Source organism: Sturnira hondurensis, unplaced genomic scaffold (genome assembly GCF_014824575.4).
Source record: "Sturnira hondurensis isolate 20B ecotype Veracruz unplaced genomic scaffold, ASM1482457v3 Scaffold0016617, whole genome shotgun sequence".
In the NCBI taxonomy this organism is placed as follows: domain Eukaryota; kingdom Metazoa; phylum Chordata; class Mammalia; order Chiroptera; family Phyllostomidae; genus Sturnira; species Sturnira hondurensis.
Window position 1 is genome coordinate 3,279,612 of NW_028089248.1, and position 26,935 is coordinate 3,306,546.

A 26,935-nucleotide genomic window follows, 5' to 3' on the forward strand; every position below is an offset into this window, starting at 1 on the left:
CCGTGTGCCACCGGTCCGGGAGGAGCGCTGGAACCAGAAGTGGGCAGCAGCTGGTTGGCTGGCGCATGAGCAAAACGCAGCAAGAAGTTCCTTCCTGGACACCCACCCTCACTGCGAGAGGCATGAAATGGGGCACTCAGTGCCCACCAGGTACTCAGTAACCTTCGAGGGTTGTGACAGGTGCCATCAGCCAGGGGCTGGCCCCGTGATGTGGGGCAGCTACGGTCCATGGGCTACATTGTGGGGACAGCTTGATGGCCAGAGTAGACTTTGGAAATGTCCACGCTGAAGGACACTGATGGTCCTTCTCTGCCAGGACAAAGGTGACCTCCCGAGTGGACCCCGCGCAGGACAAGGCTCCGTCTGAACGAGCTGCCGCCAAATGTAATCAGCTTCCGGGATGCAAACCCAGGGCTCGCACGCAACCTGAGACGCTCGTCGGCCCGGAGACATCACAGCAGGAGTCTGGTGTCCCTCTGGCTGAGCAGCTCGATTTCCTCCGGGGACAAACTGTTTCCTCGGAGCCTGAAGGGGACGAGGCGAAGAGTGGGTGGAGTGAAGACAGAACCACAGCACTGCTTTCCAACGGAGGCTGAGCTTTCTAAAGCCGAACCAGGATGGCCTGCCACTCCGGCCCAGCGGCAGCTGCCCTGGGAGGGAAGCCCACTGGTTTTGCTCATGTCCACAGTGCAGCTTGTGAATCACTGCACACGATGACACAGGCTCGGTGCCTGTGCTCACCGTCCACACTGGACCCAGCCAGCTGGCCATTCTTTTTATGGCACCAGCAGAATCGGCCCAGAATTCGATGAGCAGGACCAGGCACCCCCTACCCCCAGCACCACCCACAGGAAGCAAACATCAGAACCCTTAAAATACCCACCTGGTGCTGGCCTGCTCCCCCCAGGCACAGACTGTGACATTCCTCAGGGCTGTGCAATGATTAAAAAAAAAAACAGCCCACAGTGTGCCCGGGACGGAGGACCGCCCAGGGCACTGGGATTGCACAAGCACCCAAGAAGTGCTCTCCAGCAGGGCGCAGATTGTAGAAGTCGTTATTTTTAACTTCTTCGTCTGAGAGCTGCACTTGCTGCTGCCTGGAAGCGCGTTTCCAGGGAGGGATGAGCCCTCCTGTTGAAAGCGGGCTCACAGGCTCCCCCGGATGAGACAGGGCTGGGCAGCGGCCCCAGGGGCCCAGTCCCGGCCAGCAGGCTGCGTGGGTGTGCAGTCAGCCCTGGCCCATTTTGTCCGGCAGGGTGGGGTCGGTCCCTGCTCTGCTCTGCTTCATTACCCACAGTTGCCAATGGGGGTCCAGAGTGCCAGCTTTTTTTTTTTCCAATCTAACTCTGAAGTATAGATTTTTTTATGGGGAACCTCCCAGATTTAAAATACAGATGGGCTCCCACTGACAATGGCTCGGCGTAACTTTTTGATTTCACAACAGTGCAAAAACGAAATGCATTCGCACTTCGAGTTTTGATCTTTTTCCCAGGCCAGGGATGGTGTTACGATGCTCTCCCGCGATGCCGGGCAGTGGGAAGATTCGGCCCAACTTGAGTCTAACGTACGTTTCCTGAGCACGTTGAAGGTGGGCCGGGCTAGTCTACGACGTCTGGTGGATTAGGTGTGTTCAACGCATTATTGACAGAATGATATTTTCAACTTAGGAGGGGTTTATTTTAAATCAAGAAGCATCTGTTTTTGGCTTCTAGCTCAGTCTGAAATGTGTGTAGTGAGTGTCATTCACACGTACCGGGTTAACCAGGGGGAAACTTTCTGCTTACTCTGTGAGCAACAGTTACCTCCATGGAAAGGAAGACAAATCTTTGACTCTGTGACTCACTAGTTTTTTCGAATGCATACAGCTTTTAAGTATAAAGACTTGGATACACTGCACAGCGGGGCCCACCCTGGGTAACATCCACCCACAGCCGCACGCGATCGGACGCAGTGGCCTTGGCCTGTGAAGGCAGATGTGACGCCCAGGAGGACAGGAGCTTCTGTTCTCTCCTCTGTGACTCCTCCACCACACGACTGGCTAGAGCAGCGCCATTTCAAATACATACTCGTGACTTAAAAAATAAAAGGATTGCTCCCCGATCGGAGCCACAAAGACATCTTTCCCAGCAAAGAGCTACGCCCATCACGTGCAGAATGTCACTGATCATCGGAGCCAAAAGGGACCTTAGAAACTCTCAAGCGCCTCTCCCCCCTTGCCCCATTTTACAGGTTGGAAAACCGCGGTTCAGAGAGCTGGAGAGGTCTTGCCAGGGCCTTACCAGACTTCCAGGACCGTGTCGTTCCTTTCGAGGGCCCGCAGGAGGGCTTGTGCCCCGAGGTGGGTGACGCAGTTGTTGGACAGCCTGGAGAGGACGACGCAATGGTGAGCTCCAAGGGTGCAATGGTGAGCTCCAAGGGTGCTCAGGTGCCCTCTTGGGCCTGTCCAATTCAAGGAGGCTTTGGGAGTCGGCCGGCCTGCTGGAGCCCACCGGCCCCTCGGCCTGCCCCTCTCCGGCCGAGATTCCTCATGGGCTCGTCGACCAAGGCTCAAGGCCTCCAGTGAGACGCACTTCTCTCTCTTCCATCCAGTAGAGTCATTCATCCAACTACGCGTCTACTCCCCTCGGAAGGTGCTATATGCCTTTCAGTGCCAGACTTCCTGGGTTCAAATCCAGCGTACACCGCTTCCTCTCTGACCTCAAGCAAATTAGTCCCAATTTCCTCGTCTCTAAAAGAACACCCACTTCACGGGGTATAAGAATCGAACAAAGAATGGTGTCACCTAAACCACGTGCCCCAGAATACAGCGAGCGTGCCTGCCTGCACAGCATGAGAGCAACCGCCGGAGGCGCCCATCGGAAGGCTCCTCTCACCCGAGCCAGGGAAGGCCCCCAGAGACGGGGAGGGGCCCACAGCCCATGCTTTCCCTTGGCTGTCCCCTCCAGCTCTGAGGGCTGCTGGCTGGGAAGACCACCCTCTCCCCTGGGCCTGAGGCTTTGCTCCTGACCCCGGAGGCATGCTCAGCCATGTTCAGGGCAAGTACTGGAAGTACTGGACAGTTAATGTCCCTGCAAGCACACACCAGCCTCAGAAAGACAAGCAGCTGGTGGGTAAATATCCGCACGGCCCAGCACCAGCGGGGCTGAGCCCCAGTAGCCTCAGCAGAAACAGGCTTGGTGATACACGGTTATCCGTCGTCTTCCCTTCCCCACCCCACCCCATGGCTCTCTCACCAGGGTTTGCTGGGGCCACCTTGCCTTGGAGTCCCTGCCTGCGTTTTGGGGACCCCCAACAATACCGGCAATGGTCAGCCAGGATGCCTCATGGAAGTTAGCCAGGTCAGGCACCTGCCCACGTCTCCAATTTAGAACCACTCCGCCCCCATGCTGGTCACTGCTGTCCCGGCTCCTTACTTGAGGACTTTCAAACTTGAATTTCTTGTAAGTGCTTCGGCAAGAGAGCACACACCTTCATCTTGGAGATGGTTCTCCTCCAGGCTGGGAAGAAGAAGGGGAGACCCTGTCAGTACAGCACCATTTATTGTAGAAGATCGGGTGCACAAAGGTGAGTGTTGGGAACTGCCCTGCCCGGTTTTGGAAGCTGTAACCCTCCATGGCTAAGGCTGAGTAAAGGACCTTGGGACCATAAGCCACTTAGGAGACAAAGCTTATCTTCCTTGTAGGGGCACCGCCTCTGCCCCCTTTCTCTTCACCCTGCTTGGCCCTGGGCTTATGACTGGTTAGCCAATGACGGGTAAGGTTCCTCAAGGGATGGACAACCTAAGACAGGCACAGGCACAAAGGGCCCCTCAGAGAAGGACTTGGAGGGCTATAAAAAAAGGGGGGTGATGGGCTCTCACCCCTTGGCTTTGACATAGCCTGAGTCCTCATTGTGTCTGCAAAAAGTTTCCTAATCTCTTGGCTGCCTTACTTCCCTGCCTGACTTAAGCCTGAAACAATGTCAGAGGGCGGTGCAGCCCTGTGCTGGAAAGGGTGGATTCCTCGGGCAATCAGGCCTAAGAAAGAATATGTAAAATTCTGTGAAATCTGCTTTGCTAGGAATGTCTTCAATTTTCTGATAAGGATCCAAGCAGGAAATGAGTTTGTTTCCCAAAGTTTTGTAGCCCTTTAGCTAACTGACCCTGTCTCAGAATAAGGCCATGTAGTTCTTTACATGTTCTCTATTGTCTGATCCTTACTGCCTGAGCATAATGAATGAGGACCTTCCTTGATGTAATGCTCCCAGAAAGCAATACAAGCCTGTTCAGACAAGGGTCGGGGCCCGCTCTCTCTCAGAGAGTGGCCGTGCAGTTCTTTTTCCCCACAGGACCTCTGCAGTCCGTGTGAATTTGTTCGTCGCAGCCACAACACCACGGGCACCACTAGCCAGAGTCCACATCAGGTGAGCCATGACCCCCCATTTAGAAAGTCCAACATCCGAGAGTCAACATTTACAAATAAAGTGGGGACAGATCAGACACGGTATGATGGTCTCCATTCCAGGGCCACCTCGGGAAGAGAACTCACCCCAAGTTCCCTCAGGGCCCAGGGACTCTATCCCTTTCCCCTTTCTCTCTTATCAACAGAAGCCTAGTTTTGTCTGGGACAGCCACAGGTTTGGTAAATACATAAGCAAACGACAACAACAACGAAAGCAACATTTCCCCCTCTCCATTGCAGCCAGGGTTGGCCGACAGACATGCACGTGGCCACGCAGGAACATATAAGGGGACATTGACAGATGGGGCTCCTGGGAATGCTCTTTAGAGGGGAGCGGCCCAGCTGGCCTCTGCCCTCCTGGGCTATATAGGCAGAATCCTGGGATGCACAAGGAGTGCTGGAGACATTGCAGCCTTTGTGCGATCGTGAGGCCACCAATCATGAAGACACAGCCACAGGCTGAGGATGTGACAGATCACAGAGAGTTCCGACCCCTGCTGGCCTCATGGGGCCACCCTCCTGGCCCTCAGCTGTCTGCACCTGTCTGTGGAAAGCCAAGCCCTGTCCTGTAGGTGGAGGCCTTCCCTCCCTCGCAGCCCACAGCAGTCCTGGCGGAGGCTCTCACAGCGAGGTGCTCCTCCCACAAAAATTCCAAGTGCTCAGACCCAATCAGGGCATAGTAAGCAGAAATGGGCAGGGCCAGTGAGCCCCGCCCACCACCACAGAGACTGTGCTCAGAGGTTTATCTGGTGCCCTTCTGCTGCCTGAATAAGTCAGCCTTTTTTTTTAAATATTTTATTTATTTATTTTTAGAGAGAGGGGAAGGGAAGGAAGAAGAGTGGGAGAGAAACATCAATGTATGGTTGCCTCTCATGTGTCCCCTACTAGGGACCTGGCCTGCAACCCAGGCATGTGCCCTGAGTGGGAATCGAACCAGCGACCCTTTGTTTCACAGGCCCGTGCTCAATCCACTGAGCTACACCAGCCAGGCATAAGTCAGCCTTTTATCACCCTGATACAGTGTGGAACTGCCCAAGTTGAGACAGGTCATAAGGAGACTAGACTGACTGATGGGTGGAAAACCTGGAGTCAGTTTCAGGTCAGTGGTGGGAGTACAGCTCTCAGTTCACCCCTGAACACCCCCAAACTCCACTGCACCTTCCACCACACCCCTGATTCTGACCCCCAGGGTCCTCAGGCAAGCCCGCTTGCTCTGAAAGAATCAAACTTTGTTAGTAGTGATGGTCACAGTGACCTGGAGCAGTGGCGGGGAACCGCCGCCATGGGGGTAATGCCATCCCTGTCACGGCGAACATGCCGAAGCATGTCATGCATTAGGGTCCTTGCAGGCATTACCGCATTTCGTTCTCATACAAGCATCTTCTAGTTGGGGGAAACCTGAGATTCAGATGTTGTTACTGAACGTGGCCTAGAAGCTCAGCCCGCCTGACTCCGGAATCTGTGTGCTCCACCATGAGGCCACATGGAGGCAGAGCCCAAACCTGCAAACCCACAAATGCAACCAAATAGAAAGGGCGAGCACCTCTATGCCAGGCTCTCTGAGCTTCCCCCATGCAGGACTCTGGAAGACAAGCACATTCACCCAATCACTCAATCACGCACCTTCATCCCATCCACACAACCGTTCCCCCGAATGAGGCCGGGGAAGGAAGGAGGATGGCCATCACCCCCGCCCCCCAAGCAAAGACACCCCCAAACTCACCAGAGTTCTTCCAGCGCCACATTCTTCTCCAACATCAGCGCTAAGGCCTTTGCACCCTCAATGCCGATGTCGTTCCCCACCAGGCTGGGTGTGACCAAGGGACAAACAGGTGTCAGAGCCGGGAGGGACCTCAGAGATAAGCTAAGCCAAGAGGGATGGAGTGCACAGGCCACACACTCCCCCTCCCTCTTCCGCTCCCTCTCGAACACCAGTCATTGGTCACTGTGCCCTTTTCCATCAAGCCCAGAAGCTGCCTGAGACCCCCTCCCTACGCTGAGTACTGGGCAGCACTGCGGATGCGTTAGGTCCTAGAGATACAATGTACTCGATCCATCCCAAGACCCTCCGCTTACGGATAGGGAATCGAGACCCGTGAGAGGGGAAGGGGCATCTCCAAAGTCGCCCAGAAAGACCCAAGTGGCCTGGCTCCAAACCCAATGGTCCTTCTTTCTCACCCCCCTGCCTAACATAGGGGGTGAGCATGAGGTTCAAAGACCTTCCAAATGGGCCCAGGCTCCCCGCTCCTCAGGCTGACTCCCCTGTGACAAGGACAGGACAGACACTGAAGCTTACCTGAGCCACCTCAAGCTCTGGTGGTCGCCCAAGGCTTCCGCCAAGGCCTTCGCCCCCATGTCACCCACCTTGTTGCCCCAGAACCTGAAAAGGCCAACAGTCAACAGCAGTGTCGGTGAGAACCTGCTAGGTGTTCTGGGCCTCCTCCCGCGGTACCTTCCTCTCCATGGCCCCAGCCAGAGGGGCAGGCCTCCCCCACCAAGCCCAGAAAGGTCCCACTGGGGCTCCGAGGTCCCAACCCAGTGGGCCCGCCTTCACTTGGATCGCTCAGCAGCTTGAAATCAGATTTACCGAACACTCTGAACACCCAGCGCAAACCCCCAGGGACAGGGAGTTCACTCCCAAAGGCAATTCACACGGCCCTGACACTTTCTTGACATTTAGGTCCAATCTGCTTCCTGGTAGCTGTCCCCACGAGTCCATCACTAGCCAGCAAGACCACCCAGGACTAGTCTATCTCGTCATCTCCTGCTCCCGAACATCTCTGGTTTCCGAATGGTGTCCAACCCCTTCTGGGCCATCAGACCAACAGCAGTTTCGGAAACACCCCTCTTCACAGGCGCAGGGCAGCGCACCCCTTGTGACTCAGCTCTTTGACACCCGGAGGGGGAGCCGGGCCACGTGCGCGCACACGTGAGCAAAGATCGCTGAGCTAAGATGTTTGCCGAGCTTCCACTCATTAGGTAAATACTTATTGAGCTCTGCCTCTGCGTTGACCCCACCCCGTGCCCCGTGGATGGGACGCTGCGATAGCACAACTCCGGGGCACAACCTGAGCGTGCACCAGCATGCGACCGGCGAAACAGATTACGACATCCAGCCAGAGAAGCACTAAGCAGCTGCTCTTGAAACAGTGAGGTCAAACGAGATGAAAAGACGCCTATACTGTATTGTTGAGAAAAAATGTAACTTGCAGAACCGCTTGTACCACAGGACAGTGTTGGGGGTAAATTTAGCACAGTGCCAGGCCCACACAGGGGCTTTCATTAATATGTGTTGAACGATAAACACCAGGCCAGATGCGGCCTGGAAAAGGAAAGAGCTCAGGGGGGCTGTGGCCGCCCCTCGTTCTAGACTGAGTTACTAGAGCAGCTTGGGAGAGGCGCCGGTGTCCCCAGCCACATCACTCTCCTGGGTCCAGCTGCACCTGGTGCGGAGTGGTGGGGGGCGGGGGGAGGGGGGGATGAGGCGCATGGCAGCTCGCTTCCAATCCATGTGGAATGAATCGGAGCACGTGGGCCTAAGGTTATTCTGTCTTCCTACAGTCTAGGGTTCTGAAACCCCCGGTTCTTGTCCAATGGACCCACCAGGGCAAGATAGGACAGGAGAGGGGCTGCAGGGGATGGCACGGAGTGATGTTGGGGGCTGTTGCTCTGCCCAGCAAACAGGAAGCTTTGCTCTGGGGCCCTGGGGTCCATGGAACTGCCCTCCCCGCCCATGTCTGACTGCCCCGCAACACCCCCCCCCCTCCCCCCTCCCCCCCCCCCTACACAACGTCCTGGCTAATCTGGTCTCCAGCCTCCCTCCCCCCGGCCTTCTCTGTGCTCGGTCCTCACTGGGCCGCACCTCCTCTGGGACCCCTGAGCGGCACCCCAAGACCGTTCACGTATCAGTCTGGGGTGGGGCCCAGGTGACGGCGAGCTGCAGAAGCTGGACCCAGGGGTCCCAGTGCACAGACGGAGGTGAGAAGCGCAGCCCCAGCACCCACAAAGACCCGAGGGCTTCCTGCCACCTGTGGGCGCTGCCCACCCCCAGGCCTGATGTCCCAAACTTCCTGTTTCTCCAGTGGAAAGCAAGTACCATGCAGCCAAGGGCTGCCCACCACCTCCCCGCCTTGCCCTCCCCACAGGGGCCTGGGCCGCCCCTGGGGCCTTCTGGCTCAAGAGTTTCACCTGCCCCCAAAACCCTCCACACCACCTAGGCCCCGGAACCCAACCTACCCCAGAAACTGCAGGGAGGTGTTGGCCCTGAGCCCCCGGGCCAGCACCTGGGCTCCCTCGGAGGTGATGTGGTTGTTCCCCAGCCTGGAAGGAAAGAAAAAGGAGGCTGAGCACGAGTGGGTCACGCAGGCAGAAGGCCCGGGTCTGCGGGGGAAAGTGCAGCCTGGACAGAGAGAGCTTGGGAAACCGCTGCGGGGGCTGTGTGCAGACGCAGGAGCCAGTCTGTGCTGGTGATCGGGGAGCTTGTGCAACAGCCCCCGACACTCTGTCTCCCACCAGCTCAGGGGAAGGCGGGGCAAAGCAGGGTGACAGGTATGGCAGGAGCCACAGGAGGCAGAGGTTCCTGGAAGGTGGTTTCCCAGGGGAGCGAGGGTGACTCACTGTCACGCCTTTTCTTCCTGTCTCAGCCCCCTGCAGCCTTCCCCGCCACACCTCCTGCAGGTGGCATCTACCTAATCCTGGCAGGCCCAGGTTTGGGAGCAAGGAGGGGGTCCTGCTGAGCCTTCCACAGGGACTGGTGGAACAGGTTTCACCAAAATCGGGACAATTCAGGGAGACCCCCCAGAGCTCTCGCCCACAAACCCAGGCTTCCTAGAACAATAGCGTGCTTGGGTTTTCTCAGAGAACTCTCACACAAAGCCGCTCCAACTCACAAGGACCCTATAGGGCAGGTATTATTGTCCCCTCCGAGAAGGTGGTGGCCTCTCAGGTTGTACGACTGAAGGCCCCACTCCGTGCTGAAAAATCCAGCGTCTGCTCTGCACCAAGGCCTGCCTCCCACACCTCCTACCGGGCAGCAACTGGGAGACGGGAGGGCCCCTGCCGCCCTGAGCACCCCGAGCTGCCTTCCGTGCTCTCTGGGAACTGCCCTGAAGTCCAGGACACGTCCTCCCCTCCACCCTCCCCCTCCCTCCGCTCAGACCCACACTGCAGCCTCCCCAGCTCCCATCCCCACTTCCCCTCCCCGTGAATCAGTGGCACATCTCATCCCTCCTTGGAAGAGTGGACTGACACAGGTGAGCAAGCTGAGAACTGACGTGGCTCCCCACGACCTTCCACTCACCACGTAAGGCACTTACTATACATGTACGTGGATATTAACTCACTATGGACACAGCTCACCACAGCTGCCTGGGAGGTCACCCTCACCGCTCTCTCCATTTTACAGAAGGAGAAACAGAGGCAGGCAGTGGGCTGACCCCAGGCCGCACAGCCAGTGAGGATCCAAATCACAGGGGTCCTGGGTTCAAACCTCAGCCACCCTGGCTGCACAGCCCCAGGCTCTGAACAACAGTGCTCTACCCGCCAAAGGCCCAGGCCTCTACCTCTGAGTGTGGCCACCTACAGCGCCCCCTGCAGCTGGACCAGCCCCGGCCTGGCCACAGCCTCTCTCCCGTGTGTGAATTAGGAGGCAGGGTTGGCAGCCGAAGAGAATCCCTTGTACAGAAGGGTCCCCTCCTGGCGTTGGCCTGGGCAGCCCTGACTAAGACCGAGCTACATAGTCAACAAGTTAAAAATGGCAGCTCCCATCCGCAAACCCAGCCCGGCGGGTAGAAAGAACTGATGGAAGCAGGTCTTTACTTTGTCTTCTTGCACTGCCTGTCAGGCCAGGAGGTCAGAACGTCCCAGAGAGAAAGAGAAGCCAGGCTGAACCGGGGACCAATCAGGCAGGAGGGAGCCCAGTGGAGGCCAGGGGCAGTGGGGGAGGCAGAGGGGCAGTTGACATGCACATTTCCCAGGCTGGGTGCAAACCCTGAACCCACTAAGCACCAAAAAAGGACCTTCCGAGATTTTTTTTTGTGGCAGCTGGCAGCCACACCTGTGGTGGCAAGTGATCGCAGCACCCGCCCCCGACGCCTGAGCTCAGCATACAGCAGGGAATTTGGAAACCCGGAGAGCTTGTGACACGCTCAGACACAGAATGAAAAGGGCCTGGGCGTTAGAGGCCAAGAGCAGAAAGCCCTCCGCACAGCAGGTCCAGGGTTTGCTGGGGAGGTCAAAGCATCGGCAAAACCCCTCTCCAGAGGGGACCCTGCGCCGGTATTCAGCCAGGAAATCAGGCACCCAGTATGGTCAAGCCAGGGCCAAGCCCAGACCATCTGGATGGAGCCGTGGCAGGACAGACGGCGTCCAGGGAACAGGGAAGCCGAGGCTCACCTCAACGCCAGGAAGTTCTGCCGGCACTCGAGGAGCCTGGCCATGGACTGCATGCAGCCGTCGGTCAGCTTGTTGTTGAATAAACTGGAAAGTTGAGAGAGATGTGGGGACAGGCACAAGGACAGCGCCCGCCCAAACCCAGGGCGGCCCGTTCCCTCGGGACAAGAGTCTCCCTGCACCCTGCTGCCACACATATCTCCCCAGCCCATCACGGCTCATGGCTGCTCCTGGGGAGTGAGGCTGGGGACCTGGGGACCTGGGGCCCAACATCCCAGCCCAGCCGGACTTACGCTAACTTCTGCAGCGCCTCAGAGTGAAGGGCGTGTTCAACGAGCTTGCAAATGCCTCGATCTGAGATGTTATTATCTCGCAGGCTAAAAAACACCAGATAAATAAACCTGAAAACAGAGCTCATGAGAGGGAGCAAAAAAAAAAAAAGACCAAAACCTCCACAGAGACTTTCACTCGTCCCCAAAGTGCTGGCATCTGTGCTCCTGGGAAACATGGGGACTCCCCCATTTCTGGCCAGGGTGCTGATGCTGTGCATGACGTGGGGGGCACTCAGGAACTGGGGACGCAGAGCCCTGCTCAAGAACACCAGACTCCTCAGGATGTCCCCGGCCTAACCTGAGGGGCCCTTTCCAGCTCTGTGGGAGGGAAGTGGCCATCAAGGCAGCCTCCCAGAAGGTTCCCGGGTGGGAAGGAGCTGCGACATGGCCAAGGAGCAGAGGAACTAGACAGACCTCCTGCCCCAGACTCAGGCGGCTGGGCAAGCAGAGGGTAGACCAGTTGGCCAAGAGGGGCCAAGACTTGGGAAAAACAGCATGAAGGCCGTGGTCAGTGAGGTTCTGCCATCCAGCCCTTCACCCCCCATGACATCACTCCTGCAGGTCAGACCCCGCCTGGCAGCCCCCAGACATGCCTCTGGGGTCAGTGTTTCCAAAGCTCACCTAAAACAAGATCCGAAAGCATCCCTAAAATACAGGCTTCCACCCCAGCTCCTGGAGCTGGCCGTGAAGCATGTAACGGCCAGGATCCAGGACACCGTGTATTGTAACCCCGGCAGGAGGGGTTCTCCATCATCAGACAAACTTGGGAGGTCCTGCCCGGCAGGGTCACAACCCCCTTGGTGGGGGTTCTGATCCTGAGCAGCCAGCCCTTCACCAGCTGTCTGCTGAAAGGCAAGCAAGCCCTGGTGTGGATTTAAAGAGACAGTGCACATAAAGCCCTGGCGACACCTGGCACACGGTAAAAGCTGCTGGAATCAGGATGGCTGCACGTATGGAGCGTGGGACACACCGGTGCTGCCCGAATCACTTCCTAAGAGTGACGGCACTTAATCCCCGCAAGCCCATGAAGTAAGTAGAGAGAAGGAAACGGAGACCCAGACAAGTGCAGCGACTTTACCAGGCCGCACAGCACCCGAAGGGTTTGGAGGAGGTGGTCCGGCCCCAGAGCCCACCCTTCACCGGGGTCTTGTTTGGCCTCTCTCTTCTCCGAGGCTTAAGAGCCACGACAGTCTCACTGCAGATTCAGACTCGCCGGTAGGTCAGGAAATCAACTCTGAAGGTCATGAGCAACAATGTTTAAGTGCGAAAAAGAACAAAACAGAAGGACAGCAGACTGAGTCCAAGGTAATGAAAGAAAGTCATTCTGAGAAGTTTTTGTTTCCTCTCTCTTTTGCACTGTGGGTCCCAGTCAAAAACTTTGAAAGCCGCCACCCCAGAGTCTAAAAAAAACCCACACAAGGGCACTTTATGCTCAGGCTTCCCAGAGGCTGAGCGTTTTGGTTGGCATGGAGACGCTACAGGTGGGAGAGAGGCCCATGGCACTGTGGGAGAGAGGAGGGGGCCTCTCTCTCTCTCTCTCTCTCACACACAGAGGAAATGCTCACATAGCAACTTTGTGGTGGTTCCCCTCCCCCGGAGTGTCAGCAATTTCAGTACTTGGTCAAAGATGGTCATTCGCTAATAGAACACCAAGCTGGTTCCCACCGACCAGCGGTGTCCACAGCGTGGCCTCTGGACCACTTGTATCAGCATCTCTAGGCATGTTTATTTCAAATTTCTGGGCCCCCACCCCAGACCTGGAAGATGGGAAGCCCTGGGGTACAGGCCCAAAATACAGGAAGCATTGCCACGGGCCCCTCTGCCCTGAGTGCCTGAGCCATAAGGACTAAAATCAGACCAACTTCAGCTCCTGGAGAACTAGAGACAGGCGCCAGCCTCCCTTGGCCCTTGGCCCTTCTGAGCTCAGGGACAGGGGAAGGAGCTGGACCACATGGGCTTTCCTCACCAAAGAGAAGGGGTCCATTCATTTCAGGGATGGCTCTGTGAGGGCCACACAGGCCCGTGGGTCCTGACCTCTTGGGGCTCAAGGACCCCCTTGAGAACCATGGGTCCGTAATCCAGAAACATGCATGGGCATATTTCTAGAAGGTAGCGACGCCCACACACTGGCCTGGGAATTCCTGAGTGAAAAGTCCTTCCCCAGGAAGTCGGAGGGCTGCACTGGCCACTGCCCTGTCCCCAGCCAGATCCTGGCCCCCTTCTCAGCACAGCTCTGGGACCTGAGAGGGGCTGATGCTGGGGATGCTACCCGTGGGTTCCCCCCTCTGGCTCCTGGTGGTGTTAAGGCAGGGGTGGGGAGTGAGTCCACGGTGCATCCCCCAGGTCCCACCCTTCCAGGTTGCTGCCCCCCCAGCGGCTGTCAGGAAGCCCTCTCCCTACCTTCCTCCCAGGTAACAACCCGCCCCCTCTGCCCCTCGTGCCTGGGGAGTATAACGCCCTTCCCCACCCCAGTCCCACTGTTATGAGCCCCAAGGCCCAGTTCTTCCTAACACCTGCCCAGGCCTTTGAAAACACTCCCTTTATCAAACTATCCTCGAGTCACCAAATGTAAATGTGCCATCTGATACATTTATACGTATCCTATATCTTTGTTATATGTAATCTATGTATTAACCGTATACAATATACGCTGTATTATGATAGCTCATTTATACACTCAAGGCCACGGTCCCTATGAAAGGGGTGAGGTCGCCGCTCAGTTTCCAGTAGCTCTCTGTGTGTTTGCTCAAGGAGGAACAGAGTCTGACTGCTTTGGCCTGGAGGAGGTACGCCACCTTCATAGGCTCCCTGAGACATTTGTCCCTTGCATAGTGTCAAACGCCTGGGAGGCTGTGAGTTGATTTTAACTCTAAGTCACACAGCTTCTGCTTTCTCAGAGGTTATAAATAGGGGTCAGGACATCCCCTTTTGAGGCTGAAAGGGAAGTTGGGGAGCCGGGTGCTGGCCGCCAGACCTGGGCACAGCCTCCAAGCTGGCCCGGCCCACGGCAGGGAGGAAGTCCCAGGGGTGCCGGACAGTGACCTCCCAAAGGGGGAACCTCACACCTTCAGACGGGGCTGAGGGCAGCGTGGGGGACGCCAATACCTCGTCCGCACCCAGCATAAGGAACGAAAGCTCGGGTGAAACGCCGCAGCCTCTTTCCCTCTCTGGGGTCCCGGAATTCCCATCATGTGGGGGCTTTAACATTTCTTTCTTTCTTTTTCTTTTTTGGTTTTAACGTGTCTGATGGGGCACGAGCCACCGTGAATTTGGAGCATCTCCTAACAGGGCCACGGAGGACACGAAATTTGGCACGTGACTTCAAAGTCACACCCATGCGTCTGACGCCCACGCACAGACCAGGTGACGGGGTGCTCTCGGGGAGCAGGGATGTGAAACCAGAAAGACGGGACATGTGACTCACAGCTCTGCCATTTCCTACGGGACCCTGGACAAGTTACGTCACGTCTCTGAGCCTCAGATATAGGACAAAGCGGAAATGACTGTCCCTGCCACAGCCCAGAGTGGCCGAGGAGATACGAGAGGTCACTCTGGGAAGTGTGCGGTGCCGTGCCTGTCACACGGGCTGTCCTAGGAACTGTGGCTATCATCGTCTTATATTCCGACTAAGGCCCAGGTGGGCATTAGAATTATTGGGGGGATCACTTTGTGAATTATACGATTGTCTAACCACTACACTATACTCCTGCAACAGATATAAAACACACAATAATAAAATAAACCAGGCAGGGGAAGGGACCCGGCAGGGCTACACAGAAGTGGCCAGAACTCCTGGATCCCAGCAGGTGTTCCCGCTCCTGCCCCTGGCTGGCGGTGGCAACCCCGCCCTGCCTGCCTGCCCTGCCCTGGGACACTCACTAAAGGGCCTTGCAGACGCAGAGGCCAGGCAGCAGCTGCTCCACCCCAGTGTCGCCCACGGAGTTGTGGTCCAGCTGCAAGGCCACGGGCCGCCGGAGGTGCCTCAGCACAAAGGCCAGGGCGGCGCACTCGGCGGGGCCCACGCCGCAGAACGTCAGCTTGAGGTGCTCCACGCGGAACCCGCGCACGGCCTCCCGCGCCAGCTGCTCCTCCTGCAGCTCGTACAGGCTCCGGATGAGCCACACGAACCCGGGCAGGGCGTGCATGCTCTTGGCCTCTCCCGGCAGGGCCGGGGGGATGGAGCGGAAGTGCTCCTGGAGGCTGCGGGCCAGACACCGGCGGGCGCAGGCCTGGCGCCGCGGGAGCGCCTTCTCAGACGCCTGGCACTCGGCTAGCAGGCCCCGGTGCTCCTGGGACAGCAATCCTGCCAGGAAGGCAGCCGTGATCTGGAGGTTGTGCGGCTCGGCCTCCCGCAGCAAAGCCTCCACGCCGCCCTCCCTGGGCCGTGGGCCCTGCACGCACAGCGCGGGCAGCAGCCTGGCCAGTGGCGAGCGCCCTGTCCGACGACAGCTGAAGAGGTGTCTGAGCGAGGAGGGGGTCACGTCGGCACTGAGCGCCAGGTAGAAGGCGGCAAAAAAGCACTGGAAAGTGATGTGCAGGAACTCCAGCAGGGGCGTGCTCCCGGGCACAGCCCCCTGGGCGTGCACCAGGAAGCCAAGAGAAACGTCCTCCTCGTCCACGCTGGCTGCCTGGAGCTGCTTGGCCGAGAACACATAACAGCTCCTGCCCAGGCCCCAGAGAGCCAGGCGGCCGAGGTGCAGGAGGGTGGGGAGCCTGCCTCTGAGCAGGCCGGGCCCCAGCGCGTGGTGGGCCGAGTCTGGGGGGGAGGCATGCAGCAGGAAACGCTGCAGAAACAGCAGGTACATGCCCGTGGTGGTCTTCGGCGGCCCCCCGCCTTGCAGCAACAGTTCCTGGTGGCATCTGGACACCATCCAGGCGAAGACAGGAAGGTGGCACAAACCGTGGAGGGTCGAGGTTTCTCTGAGCAGGCGGACCAGGCGGTCGGCCACGCCGGGCCCCCGATGGCACTTCCGCAGGTACAGTTCGATGCCGTCTTCAGAGAAGCCCTTGAGGTGCAGCTCGGTGCGCACGTACTTCCGGAGGAGCGGGGACACAGCGTCCGGGCGGCTGGTCAGCACCTTGCGGGCATTCTTTAACAGGTTGCCCTGCAGGAGGTTGAAGAGCAGACTCTGGACAGACGTGGGGTCGGCCGGACAGCAGTGCCGCTCGCGATCCGTGAATCGGAACCGGAACTCGTCAAAGCCATCGAAGGTTAAGAGGACGCGGTCGGGGTGGTCGAGGAGGAACTGGAAGACGTCTTGCTGGCCAAGGTCGGGCCAACAGCAGTGTTCAAAGAGCAGCGTCCGCACGGACAGTGGTTTTGCCACGCACTGCAGCTGCCGGCAGCTGAACGGGAAGACGAAGAGAAACTCCTGGAAGTCCCGCCCCGCAGCCCAGAGCAAGTGCAGCTGCTGCAGGAGCGTGCTCTTGCCGCTGCCCGCCTCGCCCACCACCAACACAGTGTCCGCGTCCTCATTGAGGTGGCCACCGGTGCCGAAGAGCCCCTCCAGGCCCAGGGTGGCAGGGCTCTGCTTTGGGGGCCCGGCCAGGCCCACTTCTGTCCGGATCTCCAGAACATTCTCCGTGTATATTTCCTCCAGGCAAAGATTCTCTGCTCCATCGTAGGTGCTCAGGAAGCGAGACTGAGCCGAGACCGTGGTCCTCAGCTTGGAGATGTACTTCTTACACGCGGCGGCGTCTGGAAGACAGAGGAAGAGGCCGACGAGGTGGGACCTGAGCCAGGAGGGGCTGCGGCGTGACGTTGCAGGTGCGAGAGAACAGTCAGCAGGCTCTCCACTGGCAAGCTCTGGACTTGGAGGACAATCACGTCACCTTCCTCCCCCTCAGCTTCCTCCCTTGAGAAGCTGGATGGAGGGTGGTCCCTACCTTGGAAGGTTTTTACCTGGATCAATTAAGAGAATTCACCTCACGGGCTTTCTTCAGTGTCTGACACAAAATCAGCTCTCAAAAGACATTCGTTAGTGCCGTTGTCATATGGAAGTCGGGAGGAGCTGCTGCTGAGAAGGGGCCCAGGGCTGGACCAGAAGACCCGCCATCCTAGGCAGCCTTAGAGAGACCCCTGCACCACCCAGCCTTGGCCGGATCTTCCTAAAGGGAAACAGGAGGCGCAAGGGCCAAGGAGCCCAGTGTCTGAAGTCAGACACCCCTGAGCTTGAACCCTGAGCCCCCCCCCGCCCCATCAGCGTGGTCAAGCCACTTTTCTGGCCTTGGTGGGCGTATCTGTAAAAATGGGGCCAATCCACGTCTGGGAGGGTCATTTCAGTAGGAAATGAGGTAAAATAGACTTTAGAAGAAAAACAGTATTTTGTATCGTTATTATTACGGGGTGTGTTTTAGGTACAACCATGGACCCCCGCTGCCCCCAAAGAGGTCCACACCCTAATCCTCGGAAGCCGTGAGTATGTTTGTTACCTTACTTGGAAAGGGGACTAGACGGATGTGATTGAAGACCTCAAATGGGGAGGTGACCCTAGGTTATCTGGGTGGGCCTAGCCCTCGGGGTCACTGGGGTGCCCGGGTGAGCACTGGGATGAGATTTCCTGTTCAAGGTCCACTTCCCCATCCTCTCCACCCACCCTCTGCCGTCGGAGTCCCAGTGCAGGGCGTGTCCACCGGGCTGCGGTTTTTCCTTGATCATCCCTACACCCAAGCAGGCTGCTGCTTTGTCCAGGACGGTTCCCCTTTCAGGAAATGGGGAAGTGGCAGCCTACAGCCCCGCCTAGGGGGAGCTCAGAGCGTGGGTCACCCCGTCACAGCCTCACTGCCCCCTGCCACGTTCTGGCCCGCATGTTCTCCACCCAGAGGCTAACAGACCATCTCCCCGGAGCACTCTTAGCACACAGGAGCCGGACTGCGTCACAGGAAGGAGAAACCCGCGTTTCCTCCTCCATTCCCAGAACTGCCCACCGTTGCTCTGAATGCCTCACAGGTGCCCTGGGAACACCGAGTACATTTCTTCCGAACACGCTGGTTTTCAGTGCGGCCTTTCCAGCCATCGCCAACAACAGAGACATTCTCCAGGAAAAAGCATGACCACTCATTTAGAAAATAAACGATGCCCCTCGTCCCCGTCAGGATCGTCACCTGGGGGAACTGTGCACCATGGCGCAGGGTGACAACAAGTGAGCAGCTCATGAATATCAGTGGCAGACGTTAACCAAGGGCAAAGCGGGCGGGGGGGACTCTGGGTGGTACGTGTCCCCTGCCGTCACTGACGTCCGAGCTCGGTTCTCGGGTGAGAGTGTGCACGTCCAGGGGCCAAGCACAGGCTTCCGGTCACCCTTCCCATAGGCAGGCTCGCTGCCCAGAGGGCCGCCCGGGGTGATAGATTCCTCCGCCAGTACCACCCAGAGACGGGGCCCTCAGTGCCGCTGGGCTTTCCCTACGGCGCCTCGGGGAACAATACCCAGAAAGCACCCAGCTTACATCTCCTCTGTTCGCCTCCACTGATGACCGCTTCTCCCAGGAAAAGAGAAAGCAAGGCTGGGGACTGTCTACAACCAGACCGTCCTCCCCCACCCGGCCTCCTGCCCCGGGTGTCCCATCTGTAAAGCAGAGAAAGCCAACACCTACGTCTCAGGGGACAGAGACCGTCAACGAAGCACCCGCGGGACACCTGAGTCGGGCAGCCAACCCTGGGTGATGAGCGCTACCGTGCTGTTCAAATCCATCTGGTTCTCAAATTTCCGATAGTGAGTAGCTACATCGCGGAGATGGAGAGGTGCCAGCCCTTCTTCGTGAGGTCTCTAAATGCCTAATCACTCTGTCACACACCCAAAACTTGGATAATGCTGACCGTCAACTGTAACTAGAAAATAAATCTAAGTAAAAGAGAGACCAGCCCTGTCTCAGAGCGTGCCCACATCTTTTTAGTGCAAGTAACGAGAGTTTGGCTAGTAAGCAATACCTACCGTCGGCCTTCAATACACAGTAGCTCCAGAGATCATTCTGGAAATAATAAAAGCTAACCTGAATATCACCGTGGGCCCTGTTCATCCTCCCAACAGCCCAGTGAGGCAGTGGCGGTGTTACCCTTGAAATGAGGAAGCCGGGTCTGGGAGGGACTCGCTCAGCCAGCAGCTGGGAGACCAGCTGACCGGCCTGTGCCTGGAGTTCTCGCTCTGAGCCAGGACCCCACGCGGCCCTTCCTTCCTTTTCTGATGGATGGAGAAGAACACACACACACATATACACACACATATCTACCTTCGAAAGGCAGGGTCGGCGGGACCGGCAACTCCAGAACGTGCTGGAGGAGGAAGGCAGCCAGCCCGTTGGCCTTCACCGTGGCCAGATCCAGGAGCCTTCTTGCCTGTGGGGAAAGCGCAAGTGGTTACTTTCTCCAGAAAGGCTGAGGCACAGGCGTGGGGAGGTCTCTACCGATTCCTGCGACTTCGTAGGCATAATAAGAGGCCAGAAAAACAAGCAAGCGACCGCATGAGTTTAGAGAAGTCCACTTCATTCATTGATAAGCAGGCATTTCATTAACAAGTACTTAATGAGGACCTACTATGTGCAAGGTACTCTGAGCACAGTAGGCTTTCAGGCAGAGCCTAGCACATAGCAGGCATCTGAATACATTCCGGCTGCATAAATGAGTGACTTAATTAACGATGAATGAACGAGTCAGGCACTAGGTCCAGCACTGGCCCTCTCTGCAAGCTGATTCAGAGCATTTTCTGGGCCTCAGCTCCCCAATGTATACAGTAGGAAGCTAATGACGGCTCCATCTGGGTCACAGGAGGCCTGAGGGTCACTGTTCGGGGGGGAAAATAGAACGAAGAGGCTCCAAAGGTTATGCACGTCTGTGTTCTTGTGGAATGGCACTTTCCGAGGCTGAGCTACATCCCTGCTCCAGCTCTCCCTGCCCTGACGCAGTTTCCCATCGGACCTCCTGTGTGGGCACTGGAACTGGGTGGGTGTATGGTGTGCTCATGTGAATTACTGCAGCTTTGATTTCATGAATTTGTAGGACCTGTTGAGCTGTTCACGGCAAACAGACTGCAACGGAAGGCCACCGCAGGCAATATCACGGTCAACAGAAGTGCCAGTGGCCGGGGGTGATGTTCATGAGTGCTCACTGTGCGCTAGACACTGTCTCGGGTGTTACACAAATTGACTCACTGATTTCCCCCAAGCAGCTACTGGCGCTTTTACAAATGAGGAACCGGAGACAAAAAGGCCAGGGCCCGAGCGTTTCCATGGTGAGGATGGCCTCATTCTGACTCCGGCCCGAGCCCATGCCTACCACACAGCACTCCGTCTCATCAGAAGCAGAGCGATTACAAAATGCAACAACTTGTACCCACCAGGCCACCTTCTTAGGGGAAACCCGCGGCCCGGGCCTCACCCTGGGGCTGACCTCACAACAACGAATGAGTGCTGGTGACTCAGCAGCACCTTTTTCCTGCGAATCTTGATCACCCTCAACGAAAGTGCCTTACCCGCTGGGATGATGTGAAGATGGGCAACCTGATTTCGTCACATTCGTACGGGCTGATGAAACCGCGCGCCTGCGCCAGCTCCAGCACGCCCTCCACGTGGCCGTAGAGTCTCCTGACAATGGCTGGCCGGCAACACCGCAGGTCCCGGGCTGGGTGGGGTGAGTGGGGGTCCCAGCGGCCACGCGACTTTGGGGACTGCCTGTCAGCCTGCGCTTCCTGCAAAGCCGCAACGAGCTGCTCACAGCCCCAAGCACCTTTACTCCAGACCGTGTCCAGGAGGCGCCGGGCCAAGTTGGAGAGGGGCTGGCCCGGGAGGCTGAGGCCCTCATACTCCTCCCAAGACAGGACTTCCCAGGACAGGAGCCAGTCCAGGACGCTCTCAAAGCCTTCCAGGGACCCCGAGACCAGCAGCTCCACGAGCTGGCTTCTCTGTGCCCCGAAAGTCTCCTGCGTGCACATTTCACCGCCTGGGGAGGAGAGCAAGGGCAGCATGACTTCACCGGAAGCAAGAAAGCTGTTGGGGGGGAGGGCGGGGAAGGAGGCCAGTCCGTTCCACCCTGAGTCCAAGCCAACAACAGTTCAGCCCGCAGACTCCCCCATCCAAGCCCCCCATTGCATAGATGTGCAAACTGAGGCCAAGAGGGGGCAAGAAACTGGCTCAAGGGAGTTTGAAATAGGCAGGGCTTAAATCAAGACCCCTGGCTCCCAAATCCAGGCTTCGTCCCCGGCTCAGGGAGTTTAAGAGAAGTCTGAGCCAGTATTAAGAGCCAGGTCTGCCGAGGGGCTGGGAACTGATCTCTCTCTGAGGCCGTGTGCCAGGGCTCCTGCGTGCCAGCTGGGTTCAGGCCGTATGCCAGCTGCATGCCAGCTGCGGTCGTGGCTCGTATTCATTAAGCACCTACAAGGTAACAGGCACCTTTCTAAGCGGTTTCCAGTCTGAATTTGTTTACCCCTCCCATCCACTCTGAAGTAGATCTGAAGATGCTATGACCAGCCCCATTTTACAGATGAAAAAACGAAGGCACAGAGAGGCCAGGTGACCTGCACAAGCGCTCACAGACAGAGGAGGTGGGTTTGACCTCCAGCAGCACAACTCCAGAAGCTTGCCTTTGACCCCTTCTCCCTGGGTTCCTCACAGGAGCCCGAGCCCATGCCTGTGTAGGTAACCCTCTGCTACCCCAAGGGGCAGACCCAGCCCTGGCTGGCGTGGCTCAGTGGATTGAGCGCCAGCCTAAGAACCAAAGGGTTGCTGGTTGGATTCCTAGTCAGGGCACAGGCCTGGGTCGTGGGCCAGGATGCCAGTGGGGGGAAGGCAACTCTCCCTCCCTTCTCCTTTCCCTAAAAATAAATAAATTTAATTTTTTTTAAAAAAAGAAGCAGCCCCAATACATTGCTATAACTCAAGCGAAGCAAAAATCATTGCACAAACTCAGTGGCTACAAAGCTCGAGGGTGCACTGACCCCGGTCATCACTGCCCGCTTCCCACCTGCCCCAGGCCCTCCCCTCCCTCCCCACCAAACCTTACATGCTGTCGCCTCTGTCCACAGCTCAGCTCGTGCTGGGCTCAGCCCTCAGCCTCTGGGTTCTGAGAATTGAGGGGAGGCAGCCTCTCGAAGATCCAAGCCCTGGGAGGGTCCCCAAGCAGCAGAGAGAATCTCCCAGCAGAGCCTGCTCTGCGGCTGCCACAGGTCCTGGCAAAAACGAAAGTAAAAGGGTACAGGCTTGGCCAAAGAGGAGGAACGCATGTTGCTTTTTATAAGGCAGGGCCATTCCCAGGAGTTTGGTGACTTGGCAGCCTTCCTATTGGCTGTTGATGGGTCTCACTCCCTCCTGGCCCCAGGTCTTACTCATTGTGGCATTCTGATGCTTGGCACAGGGTGGGGCTCTTGAGGGGCACGGTGGGAATGCTCCTGAGCCAACAGTCCACCGAGGGAGGGGAGGGGCAGCCACATCCTGAGCCTGCCGCCACACGCCAGCCAGGGGGAGGGAAAGGAGAAATCTCCAACTAGAAGCCTTGTGCTGGCTGGGTGGGGAAACAGAAGCAGCAAGGTTGCCCGAGTGTCTGGTAGCTTGGGAAGGAGGGCATCCCCGATACAGAGGGTAAGCAGAGCAGGACCTAAAAGTGTTCTCCTTACCCAAGCAGGCTCCCCATTTGTGCCCAGGGCCAAGCAGGGGTGTCAAGAGGGTAGAGGTGGGGAGGGGAGGGGAGAGAACAGGAGGAGGTGGGAAGAGCACTAGGCTGGGCCCTGCAGTGGTTCTCGGCTGAGCAAACGCCGGCACCCCTGGGGAAAAGAACCACCCAGCCCGCTTCGGGGCACAGCCCAAAATGGGGTCGGCGCTCACCCCCTAAGCCAACACCTGCAGGGCATGTGGGCAGCCAGGAATGAACGAAGTTTAACAGTTAACACGGTCCAGGATGGGGCGTGCTGCTCCCTCCCAGGGCGGACAGCGGCTCTCGCCTCTGAACCCAGACGGTCTGGGCCACCCTCTCCCTCACCACAGCTCATCGGGCTGAGCGAGAAGGGCCTGGCCGATTATCTCGGGCACACCCTGAGCAGGACAGGCTAGGCCAGGTGCGACAAGCTTCGCTCTGCCAGGGGAAACCCCGAAAGAGTGGGCCAGAAGCCAGAGTTGGCCAACCTGTTGTCTGGGACTAGGTAATTCTGGGCCATTCTGGCAGAAAGCCTTGTGCATCGGCCATGACCTCCATGAGAACCCGAGATACACACCCAGGTGTGCTCACCCACCGCGGACAAGCAAGCAGGGCCCCTCCTGAACACACCAAGTCCGGGATCTCAATGGAGGGTTGAGCCACACAGATCCCAGTAGTAATGTCAGGGCTCTGTGGACACAGGAAGGGAGAAGCAGGGCGATGCCATAACAGTTGACACTCTGTTCTCCCACCAGCAGTTGGAAAGTCCCATCTCTGCCCGGGCCCTGTTCCAGAAACCTCGGGGCAGGGAGAGTCCCCTAGGACCAACTTGTCTCCAAGCCAGGCTTGTCCTGTTCCATCTTAAACATCCAAGAGGGAGGACCTGGCTTTGTTGCTGTCCTCACTAAGCAGCTCAGGAAGTTCCTTATGATGTCTAACTTGAGTTTCTCCTGCTCCACTTTAAATTGGGAGAGAGAGAAAACAGATATCTGCTCATCACCCATTTCATAAAAAAAAAAAAAAAAATTCAGGTCCTTACAGTCCTGCCGCTTGCTCGTTTATCACCCGCCCAGGCTTCCCCTCTTCAGACTAAATGCACCTGACTGTCACCATTAGCTTTTTTCGCCACTCCAGTCACTGCAACCTTGGAGTCATCGTAGTCTTCCCTTAAGGAAGGCAAAGCCCCGCCTTGCTGAAACAGGGCCAAGGGGAAGGGGTGGCCCACACAGACTCTCCCTGGTCCCCAAGCTCAGGCCCAGGCCCAGACACCTCCTTCCTCCCTGAGGCCACAGCCAGCCTGGGTCTTGGGGGCCCTGCCTGAGCAGCGGATTTGCTTCAGGGTTGAAAGCTCAGCCACTCACTCTCTGCAGGCCGAAAGGGAGGGGGCCCTGGGGGCGTCCAACTTCTGAACAGCGTCTCATTGGCAGGGAGTTGGCCATTACTTACCCTGTGCAGCAGAGGGGCCCTGCCCCCAGTGGAAGGGGCGTGGGCTGGAAGGGGTCCCCTGCCAGTCTCAGATCCCAGTGCGCAGGCTGGCAACGGGGCCCTGAGTAACCCACAAACGTCAGGGCAGAGTGACTGGGACGCCAGAGCGGAGGCAATGAGAATGTCGCCCTGGTTCTCTTCACCAAGGGGTTTCCCCTCAAGAGACCAGGGACCCTGTGTCCAGGTGGCAGCCCAGGGGAGGACCACCGCCGCAACAGGGAGAAACCCGAAGGCTCAGGAAGAGGGAGAGAAACCAGGGCAGACTGAGGGCCAGGGGTTCAGCTTGGGGGGCTTGTTAGTTTTCTGGGAGGCAAGTAGGGTCAGATGGGGGTTCCCCAGCATGAGGCGCACGAGGCAAAGGCACAGAGGACGGGAGCCTGGGCAGATTCTGGTGTGGGCCTGTCTGGCAGTGGTGAAAGGGTGAACAGGGGTCTCTGCACCCACCAAGGGGGGTTGCCAGGCCACAAGAAAAGTGAGAGATCGCCCAAGCACTCTCTCACCGGAAGCCACTCACCCATAGGCATGCATGGAAAAGATGGGGAGACTGAGGCCCAGAAAGAGCAGTCCCGGACGAGACCTGAAGCCGGGTGTCCTCATTTCCAGGCCAGCCGGTGCCTCTGGACTTTCCAACACGCTGGCTCTCCCTCCACAGCCTCCGACCCCCCCAATCACCAGGGCTCCCTGCCCCTCAAAGGCTCATGGGGCCCAGAAGTTCTACCAATGACCTCAAACCTCCTCACTTCCACAGCCAGAGCCCGCCAGGGGACTCCCCATCCTTGAGATGCCTGCTCTTCGTCTACCTTCCATGAAGACTCTGGGATCGTCCAGGAGAAACTGAAGCAGCCCTTCTTAAGCCCAAAGCCGCGTGTCTGAGTCCTGGGGCGGGACCCTCGGCTCCCGCCGTCTCCTGGAGACACCGGATAGTGGAGCACACAGTTCAGGCCACCGGCAACCCCGAGTCTTCCCTGCAGTCGGAGCCGCCACTCCAGGATGCCCAGGCTCCTGCGCTCTGCCCCGCCCCCGCCGGGCCCCACCCCCGCGCTTGGCCACGCCCACACGTAGGGAAGCCACGCCCCTCTGTCTCATCCCACTGTGCCTGCCTCCCTCGATGCCACACTCCGCTGAGATTGGCTGAGCTGCCTGCAGGGCTGGACCACCCTGGGGGCTTGATTCAGGCCGTGTATATCCTGGCTTCTGGGTCACCTTTCAATGGAAGGGAACCAGAGACTGCCCCTCCTAACACGCTCCCCCCTCTCTCTCTCTCTCTCACACACACACACACACACACACACAGTGACATTCTGTGGCATGAGAAGCCAGGAAACGCAGTGGCAGAATACAGCGCACGCTTTGAGAGGGGTCAGTGAGCCCACAGCCATCTAAAGCCTTAATATTGTGGGTCTGAGAGCAGTGCTTTGGGGGTGTGATAGGTTACATGTCAGGTGTGTCTTTTTTTTGTTTCCATTTTTCTTTCAATTCTGCTTTCTGAGTTGAGGCTATCGATTTTGTACCAATGGGGCTCGAGCACTTCTTGCTGATGACTTCTTATTGTTCCAAGCAAGTGACACTAGTTTTCCATTCAAGGTATTAATATAGATGTTCCATCTAAAAACACTTGTATTCGGAGATTGTTTTTGAAGTCGAGGCTATTTAAAGAAAAAGAAATGGGCCCTGGCTGATGTAGCTCAGTGGATTGAGCACAGGCCTGCAAACCAGAGGATCGCGGTTCAATTCCCAGTCAGGGCACATGCCTGGGTTGCAGGCCAGTTCCCTGCAGGCCAACTCCCAGCAGGGGACGCACAAAAGGCAACCATACATTGATGTTTCTCTCCCTCTCTCCTTCCCCTCTAAAGGTAAATAAATAAGATCTTTTAAAAAAAAGAACCGATATTTGCACAGTGCTTACGTACACTGACTCAGTGCCATCTCCAGGGCCCGACTAACATTGTCCCTAAGTGATGGATGAAGAAATCGAGGCACCGAAAAATTAACCTACCCAAGTGGTGACCACAGAGCCAGGATTCACCCCAAGGCACCTGACAAGTTCTAGCCGCAGCCGCCACCCCACATAGCCTCCAGGTGAATACCTGCAGAGGTAGTTCGCAGTAAGGCAGGTCAGGGCTGGGAAACGCTGCCCCTGATGGGCTGAAACAACCCGGGAGACTCATTCCAGGCGGTGTACAGGGCTATCTGCCGGCATGCTCGGCACCAGCCTCCCTCTCATAGTGCCAAGCTGGCCACCTCCTAAATGCCCCCTAACAGGGCGACGGGCACAGCGACTGGGAAACTTGGCCGACTTGTCTTCTTTCACATGAACAGCCAACCTGGGAGCAAGTTTTCCCGCCTGACCTTAAAAATGCATCCAGAATGCAGCCCCTTTGTACCAGGCCACCGAGACCACCATGGTGCCAATCACCAGTGTCTCTTACCTGGGCTACAGGGATCCCAGCTGCCAGCCATGCTTCCACCAGCAGCCAGTGTGAGTCTGTTTTAAAAAAAAAAAGTCAAGTTATGCATCACTCCTGTGCTGAAACCCACCGGTGACTGCCATTTCAGAGCGAAAGCCAAGGAGGGGCTTCAGGATTGCCATTTGCACCCTGTGCTCTTTCAGGACCCCCTCCTCACCTCTCCCTCCTTCCAGCCGCACTGACTTCCTCTGTCCCTGGAACACG

General features: G+C 57.5%; 1 protein-coding gene across 6 annotated transcripts; it reads right to left on the reverse strand.

Moving 5' to 3' along the window:
* Positions 1 to 26,722, reverse strand: NOD2 (nucleotide binding oligomerization domain containing 2). 6 transcript variants are annotated; one of them, XM_037066341.1, is made up of 14 exons: positions 26,693 to 26,722; positions 22,152 to 22,317; positions 21,422 to 21,523; positions 20,626 to 21,092; positions 19,388 to 19,493; positions 15,041 to 16,859; positions 11,123 to 11,206; positions 10,833 to 10,916; positions 8,676 to 8,759; positions 6,736 to 6,819; positions 6,163 to 6,246; positions 3,414 to 3,497; positions 2,280 to 2,439; positions 1 to 525 (listed from the first exon to the last, which is right to left on the reverse strand). In XM_037066341.1, exons 3-14 carry the CDS (start codon positions 21,486 to 21,488, stop codon positions 220 to 222), a joined length of 3,429 nt encoding a protein of 1,142 aa, XP_036922236.1. In that variant the 5' UTR covers positions 21,489 to 21,523; positions 22,152 to 22,317; positions 26,693 to 26,722; the 3' UTR covers positions 1 to 219. The 6 variants fall into 6 exon arrangements, with proteins under 6 accessions (XP_036922236.1, XP_036922234.1, XP_036922237.1 ...); XM_037066339.1 differs by lacking the exon at positions 26,693 to 26,722 and adding an exon at positions 25,064 to 25,433; XM_037066342.1 differs by lacking the exon at positions 26,693 to 26,722 and adding an exon at positions 25,064 to 25,433 and having other exon boundaries at positions 22,147 to 22,317.
* Positions 26,723 to 26,935: the final 213 nt, after the last annotated feature.

Coding starts and splice junctions, on each gene's coding strand:
- NOD2 (XM_037066341.1), bottom strand. CDS start 21,488: ATGCAGCTGGCATACGGCCTGAACCCAGCTGGCACGCAGGAGCCCTGG. Junction 16,860..19,387: donor GCCGACCCTGCCTTTCGAAG/GTAGATATGTGT, acceptor TCTGTCTTCCAG/ACGCCGCCGCGTGTAAGAAG. Junction 10,917..11,122: donor GAGGCGCTGCAGAAGTTAGC/GTAAGTCCGGCT, acceptor TCAACTTTCCAG/TTTATTCAACAACAAGCTGA.